Source organism: Gadus macrocephalus, chromosome 16, assembly GCF_031168955.1.
Source record: "Gadus macrocephalus chromosome 16, ASM3116895v1".
Taxonomy (NCBI): Eukaryota; Metazoa; Chordata; class Actinopteri; order Gadiformes; family Gadidae; genus Gadus; species Gadus macrocephalus.
This window is the reverse complement of record NC_082397.1, coordinates 28,923,910-28,936,658: the sequence shown is the minus strand read 5'-3', so window position 1 is coordinate 28,936,658 and position 12,749 is coordinate 28,923,910. Positions and strand designations below refer to the sequence as shown.

General features: G+C 45.1%; 1 protein-coding gene across 6 annotated transcripts in view; it reads right to left on the bottom strand.

The window, feature by feature from the left end:
- The window catches only part of kalrna (kalirin RhoGEF kinase a), a 186,035-nt gene that overhangs the window by 68,351 nt on the left and 104,935 nt on the right, over positions 1–12,749 (bottom strand). For all 6 annotated transcript variants that reach the window (XM_060074643.1, XM_060074646.1, XM_060074645.1 and 3 more), the window contains 4 exons: positions 11,158–11,348; positions 10,854–10,955; positions 8,921–9,060; positions 6,687–6,780 (listed from right to left, as the gene is read on the bottom strand). In XM_060074643.1, coding sequence (XP_059930626.1) covers positions 6,687–6,780; positions 8,921–9,060; positions 10,854–10,955; positions 11,158–11,348 — 527 coding nt within the window. The remainder of the gene's footprint in view (positions 1–6,686; positions 6,781–8,920; positions 9,061–10,853; positions 10,956–11,157; positions 11,349–12,749) is intronic.

The following is a 12,749-nucleotide window of genomic DNA, read 5'->3' as shown; positions in this document are numbered from 1 at the left end:
TTTCTAATGACATTTCTAGCGAGAAATATACATTTTCCTTTAATCTCCAGTAAGTGAAAGTGTATGATCTTTATTAATCTTTATCTGAATGGGAAATGCAATATTTTAGGACCGATTCACCATTAAACGTGTTTCTAATGACATTTCTAGCGAGAAATATACTTTTTATATTTCTCAGACACAATCACTGACTGCAGTCAGTGATTGTGTCTGATCTTTAGTTTTATAGTTATTAGGACGATTTTATCGGCTCGCTTGCATGTTTCAACGACGTCAGGTTGCTAGGGACACTGCTTTCGCTGAACAGCTCACGTGTTTTCTGCGGTTTTGTTATTGAACCATTACTTTATGTAACTTTTAATGATATCTTGTTATAAACACATATATCTGAGAGCCAACCCAGTCGCCAAAAGCATACGTTGACAGTATACGTTTCCTGTGAACACTGGATTACGTCGCATTTCAACATAAAATAGCGCGTTATACCTACAGTATGCATTGTATAATCTTTATGAAAACTCAAAAAACAAAAAAAAAAATATTTGCTCAAATATTATTACTTTCAAAACATTGGCCAAAATTGAATATCTTTTTTTTATTTGGGCTGCTTCTAGGACATTTTGGGTGGATTTTGAACGGTATGTGGGCAGGACGTTTTTTGCAGGACCTGGCAACCCTGCGCTGTTGCCCGAGGTGCTGAAATGCTCCGGAACAGATCTAGATCCACCATGGCCAAAAGGCTTGACTATGGCAGAATAAAGAATAAATTCATGCATTATCATTCAACTTGAACATGTGTTTTTACAGTATAGAGTGGTGGAGGGATGACGTATGTTGGCCAACCCGGAAGTGAGCGTCGCCCTGGGTTCCCTTGACAAAAAGCCAACGGGCTTTTCCATTGGATTTTGGATTATTGCAGAAAAATTTGCATCTTTGAAGCACCTCCTCAAAAACTGAAAATAAACAAATGAATAAAAATAACCGTGCTCCAAATAACGAAATTTAAACCAATGCATTCTGAATAGTGTTTTCTCTGATTTTTCCATGCTACACAGAATGAAATGTAAACCCATGCAAATAAAGTCTTCATGGTCATGATAATTTAAATATCATTTAAACTCCTGAGTGTGTAGGGTGGTATTCTATTTTTTTTCACTTGACCGTCAGGGTTGCTATGGTGGTTGCTATCGACCGCCCCCTCTAATCCTTACATGGCTCTAAAAACCACGCGGCAAAGGAGCTGCCGTCAATTGTGTTGTTTTTGTCGTAAACTAGGGTCCGATGGTTAAAAAATAGACAGATATTCCAAGGTATCCTTAAGAGGCAGCTTGGATATTTTTATTTTCTGTAGTTTAGACTTCGTCTATAAACTATTTTTGAAAGCAAAACACCAAGCTCATTGATTTAACGAGGCAGGGTTATTCGAAGAAAAAAAAAATATATATATATATATTTGTGAGAGGTCATTCCTTGAGTTTGCTTCCTATTTATGTCTAGTGTACACCCCTACTGTCCACAGGCATCCCCCCCACCCCATATGGATTTGGAGAATTGTTGCCATGTCCCAGTGGTGGAGGTATCATATATATCTCAAGTTTTGAACTGAGTTCAGAGTATTAACATGTGACTGCATACAAATGTGTCCACAGACATGGTGACTAATGTATGATAGTAAGCATTATTGGCCCTTAACACTAATATTCAGAAACAACACTCCCTCAAAAGGCTATTGTTTTAAGCAACACCAATAGAGGCATATACTTTCCCCTGAACTTTTAAACGTTGCAAACCTGCAAAAACATAAGTATATATTAATGTGTCATTCAGTCCAATGCTTAAAATATATCTGTGGCATTCAGTAGATGCTGTGGTAAAGTGTGTAAAGTATGACCAAGTGTTTCTTTCTTTTCAATAGATAGAACTTTACCAATCCCCTGTAGGAGAGATTTGTTAATGTTTGTCCCTATAAAACAATTATGGTAAAAAATAAAAATACAAAACATGACGGTAACTCCAATCTTTGTACTCCCAAAGCGAGAGCTGTGTTCGTGTTCTCGGCAGCCAGTCAGTTTCGTTCTCAGTGGGTGCTGGTCTCCGCCAGGGCTGCGCCTTGTCACCAATCCTGTTTGTGATATACATGGACAGGATATCGAGGCGTAGTCATGGTGGGGAGGGGTTGCAGTTCGGTGGTCTGAGGATCTCGTCACTGCTTTTTGCAGATGATGTGGTCCTCATTGGATCATCGGCCTGTGACCTTCAGCACTCACTTGATCGGCTGGCGGCCGAGTGTGAATCGGCTGGGATGAGGATCAGCACCGCTAAATCTGAGGCCATGACTCTTAGCAGGAAACCGGTGGATTGCTTACTCCGGGTAGGAAATGAGTCCTTAGCCCAAGTGAAGGAGTTCAAGTACCTCGGGGTCTTGTTCACGAGTGAGGGTACTATGGAGCGTGAGATTGGCCGGAGAATCGGAGCAGCGGGGGCGGTATTGCGTTCGCTTTACCGCACCGTTGTAACGAAAAGAGAGCTGAGCCGCAAGGCAAAGCTCTCGATCTACCGGTCGATCTTCGTTCCTATCCTCACCTATGGTCATGAGGGCTGGGTGATGACCGAAAGGACGAGATCGCGGGTACAAGCGGCCGAGATGAGTTTTCTCAGAAGGGTGGCTGGCGTCTCCCTTAGGGATAGGGTGAGAAGCTCAGCCATCCGTGAGGAACTCGGATTAGAGCCGCTGCTCCTTTACTTAGAAAGGAGTCAGCTGAGGTGGTTCGGGCATCTGGTAAGGATGCCCACTGGGCGCCTTCCTTGGGAGGTGTTTCAGGCACGTCCAGTGGGGAGGAGACCTCGGGGAAGACCCAGGACTAGGTGGAGAGATTATATCTCAACACTGGCCTGGGAACGCCTCGGGATCCCCCCGTCAGAGCTGGTCAATGTGGCCCGGGAAAGGGAAGTCTGGGGCCCCCTGCTTGAGCTGCTCCCCCCGCGACCCGACCCCGGATAAGCGGATGACGATGAGGAGGGACGGTAACTCAGTAAGTCAAACCGTCCAATCTGAAGGCTCTACTTAACCACTCCCCCTTTCTCACTTCCACCAATGCAAAGCAAACAGAACTGAGTAGGGGAGGGCGTAGCCTAATTAGTTTGTGAACGACCCAGGGAAACGCAACGCAAATTCAATGTGAACATGTATGAGTGTCTCCAAAAGAGGGCATGTCCGGGAAAAAGAGGACGTCTGGTTACCCTACGTACGGGAAACCCATTTGATTGCTACCTGTTCCACTTTTAAATAGCGGCCGAAATTGGTGGGCGCTATCCTGGTAATTTTTCTCTGTGTGAGAAATACGAAGTGTGGCGTGTGAGCGTGTGCATGGGTTGAATTGCGTGTGTCTCACGCCGAATGCGTGAGAGTTGAGAGCCCTGTATATATGAAAGAGGGCATTCAATTATACTACAATGATCAATTAGGAGGCCGAAGCCATAAAGGAAGTGATGCAATAGGAGTCAAGAACCTTTAAGTAAGCTGTACCTTGGGGTCTCTTATATATCAAAGGGGGTCTCAAAGGACGCATACGCTTCAACCTGTGGCTCCAGCCCTACAGAAAATGACTCAGCAAGTGCTCCATCTCGTTGCACCTCACCCAGCGGCTCGCTTGCAAGATTTTGGCCTGAAGTTCTTCCCAGACCTACAACCTAGCCATCCAATATGCATATCTGAGAATCAGGCCTCTTTAATAATGACCAAAAGTTATGAGAGAAATACACATTAACTTTTTGTTATCTCATAAGCGGCGTGGTGCCGGCTCCTTTTGACCTTTTGACCCCCGACTTCAAAAACGTGGCCACAGGCCAGCTGTGTCTACACACCTTAAAGGGGTAGTTCGGAATTTTGGACATAGGGCCTGATTCCCAAGTGAGCATTGGTATTCTATATCACTGGAGACAGTTTTCAACACATTTCATACAGTCCTTCTAGTTGCAGAGTTCGCTCGTGCTAGGCTAGCGCAAGTCAACGGGCAATGCTAGCCTGCTATTAAAAACAGTCTTACCCACTCCACAGTACACCCGAGGTAAATCAATTATAACGCCAGACTATAGATTTAAATGTCTGTGTTGATAGAATAATGTTAGAAATAAAACTAACCTTGCATCGCATGAATCATCGAGGGACTACTCTCTCAGCAGAAGCGGAATTTTACTATGCGCTGGTTAGGTTTGTAACCGAATCACGACAGAAGAACGTAAACAGAGAAGCGTGGGACAGAAGCGCAATTGAACGACTAGGCAACATGATGGTTCAGTGTGCTTTTAGAAATTGTAGAAATAAACGGTACAGATGGGCACCACAAAGTTTCCACCAATTTCCAGTGCGAGATCCAGAAAGGACTCAACTGTGGCTTGTTGCTGCTGGCTTGGACATCAAAACACCGGCTCGTACATGTACGGTTCGTTGGATACAACAAATTCCTCATAATCGTCTTCAAAAGCAGATGCATCGCTAACTCCTCCAAACGTGGGCATATCTTGTTAATTGAATACGCTTATAGAATTCCTTCGTTCACTGTACTCTGCGTTTGTAGCAATGACAGCGGCAGGTAACCTAGGTATCAGTCCGCCGCTGCCGTAGCCTACGTACAGGAATATAAACACTGCTGCTGAGACCCCGCAATTCCCTCAAAATGCAATGCAATGCAAGGTTGGTTTTATTTCTAACATTATTCTATAAACAGACATTTAGATTTATAGTCTGTCGTTATAATTGATTTACCTCGGGTGTACTGTGGAGTGGGTAAGACTGTTTTTAATAGCAGGCTAGCATTGCCCGTTGACTTGCGCTAGCCTAGCACGAGCGAACTCTGCAACTAGAAGGACTGTATGAAATTTGTTGAAAACTGTCTCCAGTGATATAGAATACCAATGCTCACTTGGGAATCAGGCCCTATGTCCAAAATTCCGAACTACCCCTTTAAGCCACAAATGTACTCCTCCATCCCACAGAAAATGGGGACGAGAAACTAACCTCCGTCTTATGTACATTTACTGTACTGTTGGAGGTCACGCCACTTTTCTGTCCTTTTCGAGATAGCTAGGGATGCTAAATTGTTTACACACATTTCCCGGGTCCCCGAGAACGACATATCCGAGATTTGGAGTTCTTGCCCTTAGATAAAAAAAGTTTGCCCAAATGGACTGTCATTTGGACAATGCCCCTCAGAAGTGTTGCCTGCAAGACCTAATGGTTCAGAATGTGGAAGAAAAACAGTTTTTGAGATAGGAAGGTCCTACCGCCCTGAAATTTGAATACCTTATTCTAAGGCCTAACTGGGACCACCGCACCAAAACTTGGCCCGGTCGGACACCGAGGGGCGGAAGGGGGGGCCCTTCCTGCCCGAAACTTGGCCCGGTCAGACCCTGAGGGCAGGCCCCCCCTTCCGGCCCTCGGGGTCCGACCGGGCCAAGTTTCGGTGCGGGGGTCCCAGGACAATATAAGTGATTCCATGAGACCACCACAGACTTTGAGTTAAGCGCCCGTGGTCGACTCGCTCGTTGAAACGGGGATCTGTGTGTGTGCCACGGAATATCATTGTCATAACTTGCATTGGAGCAAATTCCGTGGCCACATCACGGACAATTTAAGTGATTCCGTCCGACCACCACGGATTTTGAGTTAAGCCCCCGCTGTGGTCAACTGTGGCACACACACGGATTGAAACGGGGATCTGTGTGTGTGCCACGGAATATCAGTGTCATTAACTTGCATTGGAGCGAATTCCGTGCGCAAATCACGGAAATCGGCCTGTTTCCGTGATGATGCCACGGATTTCGAGTTAAGCGTCCGTGGTCATTTCACGTATTCCTGTGAGACCAGGTTGGAACAGAACAGTTCTTCATAACATGTCCTAACAGAACACTGTTTTTTATAACATTTCCTAACATAACAGTTTTTCATGAATCCCTCCTCTCTGTTAGCCTGGTCCTATCAGACTCTCGTCCTTCATTTCATTTGCACAGAGAGACTGGACCTACTCAATTGACAAACGTTAACTCGCTTGAAGGCGGTGGTCTGTGGAAATTTAAAACTATTGGATCTGCCCAGTGCCACCCTGGATCTGCCATAACCAATCGCTAACGTTTTGGCCGGGAATCACGTTGCGCGCAGGCTGCAAATATCCATCAGCGAGAGCTGACTTTAACGTCATTGTTCTCAGCTGCTCCCTCTGTTCGCTGATTGGACGTAGAAAATTTGAAAGGAGAAAACCAACTAACATACCGCAGACCCAGACCTAGTACTGAAGGGAAATCAATATTGAGTGAAAGTACTTAGGCGGGTGGAGCCAGGCTAACTCTCTGTGACACCAAGCTGGGTTTTGTACTGTACTTGGTAAACCTCATAATCATATTCATTTGGGATTTGATACCCTTGTTTGAAAATGCTGTGTTTGATGTTTGACCAACATGGATCGATCTTTAAATCCTAGTCCATGAGTGTGGCACACTGCTCGCCTTTTGGCGCTGCTCGCTGCTTGGCGGACTGCGATGGCTCCGCCCTCGTGTGTGTGTGAGCTCCGTCCTTGTTTGTGGGAGCTCCGCCCTCGTGTGTGTGACCAAAGGAGGCACCATAGCTGCCTAGTGGCCACGTCCTTCTGTCAGCCGCTGCATGCTGGGTGATCACCAGGTAGAGTTCTCACCTTGTCGCTGTCTACGGTGTTCTGGGAGGCGATGGAGACAGAGTCCGGCTGGCTGCTGCCCTCTCCCTGGCTGTCCCCGTCCTCCAGCACCTCCCTGCACACACAAACGCAAGCAGGCACACACACACACACACACACACACACACACACACACACACACACACACACACACACACACACACACACACACACACACACACACACACACACACACACACACACACACACACACACACACACATATATATTTCCCCTCTTGGACATAAAATACTAACACAATTATATATAAATATGTATATATTAGGGCTTGCAATCTATTAAAATGTATCACACAATCAGTTAGGGCTGCAACAACGAATCGATAAAATCGATAAAAATCGATTACTAAAAGCATTGGCAACGAATTTGGTCATCGATTCGTTGTGTCGCGCGATTAATACGTCACTCGTAGGCGCGGCACTGTTTAGTTTACAGCCAGCCGCCGACAGGTTGGTTCATGGCCCACAGCGAGCTTTAGTGTGAGCGACCACAGCTTGTATTTTGGTGGACTGTAGGCCTATATAAAGTGTTGTACCTTCACTGTCTTTGGGTTAAAAAAAAATCCTTCAACTCAGTATCCGTCTAGTCCAACCGAAAACTCTGTCAGCTGCTGCTCCTGCTGCAGACGGTGTGCAGACGGGCTCGGAGTCGGAACCACGTGCATCAACAGTCTTTCAAAGCAGCGGTAGTAATCACTCAACCGGATGGTGTAGAAAGTCCCGTCAGTTAAAAATAGTAATCCAGTTTTTAAATCCATGTTAAAATCGGCAGGATATAGAGCTAGTTAGCTTAAAAAAAAAGTTGCAAACAGTGTCAAATGTGATGTGTTTAGGTCGGCTCAGTAATATGATTGATGTGTTCAAATGCAATACAAAAAGAATCTGACAAACGATCTGTCATCTGAGAGAAATGAAGATGACTAAATCTCTTTTTAACCGTTAGTATTTACTGGTTAAAGATCTTATCGGTTAACCGGTTAACCATGGACATCCCTTATATACTGAATATTTATAAATGTATATCATACATTTCATATATATACATTGTGCTATCCCATTTATGTTTTTTTATTTTTTTATAATTTAATATTACTTTTAATAGTTCCGGGAAGTTGGAGCAATAACCTGGTGTTTTTACACTTCAGCCTGCACTGTGAATTTGAAGTAATGTTCAGTTTTTGAATAAAGATGCGGCAATTACAAATGTTTCTTTTTTTTATCCGATTAATCGAAAAAATTATCTACAGATTAATCGATTATTAAAATAATCGTTAGTTGCAGCCCTTCAATCAGTGATTTTTCACAATAATAATTCTTTTTTTGGAAAAACGTAGACACAGCCCCCCACCACCACATAGACACAGCCCACCATGGTATAGACACAGCCCCCCACCACCACAACATAGACAAAGCCCACCACCACCACATACACACACCCCCCTACCACCACATAGACACAGCCCACCAACACATAGACACAGCCCTCCACCACCACATAGACACAGCCCACCAACACATAGACACAGCCTACCACCACCACATAGACACAGCCCACCACCACCACATAGACACAGCCCACCACCACCACATAGACACAGCCCACCACCACCACATAGACACAGCCCACCACCACCACATAGGCACAGCCCACCACCACCACATAGACACAGCCCTCCACCACCGCATAGACACAGCCCCCCACCACCACATAGACACAGCCCACCACCACCACATAGACACAGCCCACCACCACCACATAGACACAGCCCACCACCACCACATAGACACAGCCCACCACCACCACATAGACACAGCCCACCACCACCACATAGGCACAGCCCCCCCACCACCACATAGGCACAGCCCACCACCACCACCACCACATAGACAAAGCCCCCCACCACCACCACATAGACACGGCCCCCTACCACCACATAGACACAGCCCAACAACACATCGACACAGCCCCCCACCACCACATAGACACACAACACACCACCACCACAACATAGATACAGCCCCCCACCACCACATAGACAAAGCCCACCACCACCACAACATAGATACAGCCCCCCACCACCACATAGACAAAGCCCACCACCACCATTACATAGACACAGCCCACCACCACCGCATAGACATATGCGTGGTGGGCCAAGTCAAAGACACCAGGGTGTGTTGATAGTGTGTACAGACCTCCTCCGAGGCCTGCTGAGGGCGGGGGCCTTGGGCAGGTGGAGCGGCTCCTTCAGGGCCCCCTTCAGGTGGGTCATGCGGTCCTGGATCACCTCCCTCACACTCTTTATCCACTCCTGCTTCACCTCCACACTGCTGGCCTGCACACAGTATCGTCATTGTACACCTTAACTTATCATCTACACACTGAGTACAGTATCGTCAGGGTACACCTTAACTTATCATCTACACACACAGTACAGTATCGTCAGGGTACACCTTAACTTATCATCTACACACTGAGTACAGTATCGTCAGGTTTCACCTTAACTTATCTACACACACAGAACAGTATCGTCAGGGTAGACATTAACTTATCATCTGCACACACAGTACAGTATCGTTAGGGTACACCTTAACTTATCTACACACACAGTACAGTATCGTCAGGGTACACCTTAACTTATCATCTACACACACAGTACAGTATTGTCAGGGTAGACATTAACTTATCTACACACACAGTACAGTATCGTCAGTAGGGATGGGAATTGATAAGAATTTCACGATTCCGATTCCGATTCTGCTTATCGATCCGATTCCTTATCGATTCTCTTATCGATTCTCATTGGGTGAAAAAATAAGTACAAATGTGTTTGTTTGTATTAAATCTCTTGAATATCTGATCAGAAGTGCGTCAAGTATTAGGAAATTGTATATTTTCAAATCAATTGGTCTAGACAAAAAAATATACGTTTGGCTTTTTAAGCCCAAATGCCATCATTATGTGCCATAAAACTAAAAACACAGACTGAAAAGAGTCAAGAGCTTGTGCCTTTTGGAATGCTAACAGTGATCATTTGCATTCAACTTGTAACAAAATTCAACTGACATAAACAAAATGAAGTATTGATTAGACAGAGATTTATTAGATGGGCCTACCTATTAAACCGTTGGAACACACAAGACAGGAAACCATAGCAACGCCGGTAAACAAACCCCGAGAAGCCCATTCCCTATGAGAGCTCCCCACGCTACGGCCATCCGGAGGCGCACAGAGCTGTTGGCCGTGATATTATATATACAATTATATTATATTATATACTATTATATATAGAGCTCCGGGAGTCACAAACTGCAACATCACTTTCTCCTCCGTGCTGCAGTTCACCCCGGACTGCACTGCACTGAGTTTGACGGTTGAACGCTGATTGGCTGTTACGTTACACATGTCACGCTGTTGAACGCTGATTGGCTGTCATCACGACAAAAACTCGTCGGCGGTTTTCTCTCGCGAAAAATTCGCCCGATACGCGTCTCAAAACAAAAGCAGCGTGTGTGTGACGTAATGACGCATTTGCCGCGACCGGAACCGATAAGCGGAATCGTTAAGCAGGCTTGCTAATGATTACAAGGAATCGGTTGACTCGGCACCGGTTCTGAACAAGAACCGGTTCTCGATTCCCATCCCTAATAATCAGGGTCGACATTAACTTATCATCTGCACACACAGTACAGTATCGTCAGGGTACACCTTAACTTATCTACACACACAGTACAGTATCGTCAGGGTACACCTTAACATATCATCTACACACACAGTACAGTATCGTCAGGGTACACCTTAACTTATCTACACATACAGTACAGTATCGTCAGGGTAGACATTAACTTATCATCTACACACACAGTTCAGTATCGTCAGGGTACACTTTAACTTATCTACACACACAGTACATTATCGTCAGGGTCGACATTAACTTATCATCTACACACACAGTTCAGTATCGTCAGGGTACACCTTAACTTATCTACACACACAGAACAGTATTATCAGGGTACACCTTAATTCATCTGGTGACACAGAACTTAAATATAATTACATAAATATATATAAATACATTCAGAATATTATACTAAGAATACCTAATCAGATTATGATGTGGTTACATACCTTAAGGACGATTTTATTGTCGGAGGAGGGGGTCCGTCCGGCCCAGAGAGCCAGTTTGAGGGGGTCTCCCTCAATGTGCTCAGTCACACCCAGCTCTGAGGTCTGGACAGATACACAAACAGACAGGCAGGGGATAAGCAGACAGACAGGGCGTAAGCAGACAGACAGATCAAGTGTAGTCAGGAAAGGAAAAAAAAACAAGCACATAACAGTGTCAGACGGCTTTGTTAAGGAACTTTGTTTGACTTTTGTGTTTGTGTATGTCTGTGTACATGTGTATATTTGTGTCCATTAGTATATGAACCTGTAGTTTCTGTTTGAACTGGTACTTGGTCCGGCCAGCAGAGTCTCTGATCTCCTTACTGAAGATCAGACACATCTCAAACAGGAAGAGACGACGGTCCCGCCCCTTCCTGATCAGAGACTTAGGATCCCACACCTGGAAGCTGTCCTGTACTATTAACTCCCCCTGCACATCCAGGTTCTCCTCAAACCCTGGGGATAGAAGGAGAGGAGAGGAGGAGGAGGAAGGGACCGAGAGGAGGAGAGAAGAGGAGAGGAGGATGAGAGAAGAGGACAAGGGGAGAGAAGAGGAGAGGAGAGGATGAGAGGGAAGGAGAGAACAGGAGAGGAGGAGGAAAGGATAGGTGGAGCGAAGAGGATAGGAGGAGGACAGGAGAAGAGAGAATGAGAGGAGATGGGGGGGGGGGGAGTGATCCACCAACAGCCTGTTGCTGACTGAAGTGTCAGTACTGAATAAAATAATGCAGTCAAGGTTTATCCCTTGACTGCATTATTGTTTGTTGATATTGTTTGTTGATACATGTTGTGATGCATCTTTGTTTGTACTTTTATCACAAATATATATGACCACCAATTGTCTACAGTATTGTGTGCCTTTTGCATCTAAATATCTCATCTGTCTTAGACGCAAACTCTAATAGAGAAGTTGCCACGACATTTTGTAGCCTTATTCAATCAGATGTTTAAAAAGTGCATTGTTTGAAATTGAAATGCAACAAATCTGCCTGTATTTTTAATTTTATTTTTGGTTTTCAAAAGTTATTTGAAGCAATGACTTCGGGGAATTTCAAAACCGAATCAGACCGCGTATGGGGGGTTGTTGGAAGTTGAAAGTTGGAAGATACCAGTCTGCTGAGGTTACTATGAGTATGAACTATGAATCGAGGAATTAAGCGACAGAAGGGAGGAGCGGAGAAAAAGAGAGCGAAATCCAGGAAATTACTGTTGGCTGATGTGCGAAACTGACGATTTGTTTTTTAAGCCCTCAAGTGCAGCTTCAGCTAGTAGCACCAGCGCTGGCACTAATGTTCAAGACACTGAACAAACAGACCAGGCGCAGGGAGTAAGACAGGAGGACAGTGAGGAACAGTGAGGACAGTCAGTCTTTATGCATAATTTATTAAAGTTAGAGTTCATCACCAATGGGGCTACAAAAGTGTGTGTTATTTCCGTGCATGTGAAGTTATATCTGTGTGTTGAGGGCACGCGCGTGCGTGCGCGTCCCCGCGTGGGCCGCTGGTGGATGAAAATGCCAGGGCCGTTTTTTAATCCCAGTCCGTCACTGAAGACAGCTGCTGTTGGTGATGGCTGTTCAACGTTTGCCAAAAACAGATTTTATGATTTGAGAAATCTTGGTCGATCAATTAAAATTCACAAGAAATCAAATGATCATATCTGGGCTGTTGGCCAGTTAAGTCTCTCGGGCAGAGTGAGAATCGATGCTCAAATCAATGAAGGTGTTCGAATCTAGTTAACACAGCACAATGAGAATGTGAGGAAGAATCGTGAAGTTCTGCGAAGGTTGATTGATACAACCACGCTTTTGGGTCGCCAGGAGCTTGCTTTTAGAGGGCATGATGAAAGTGCAGATTC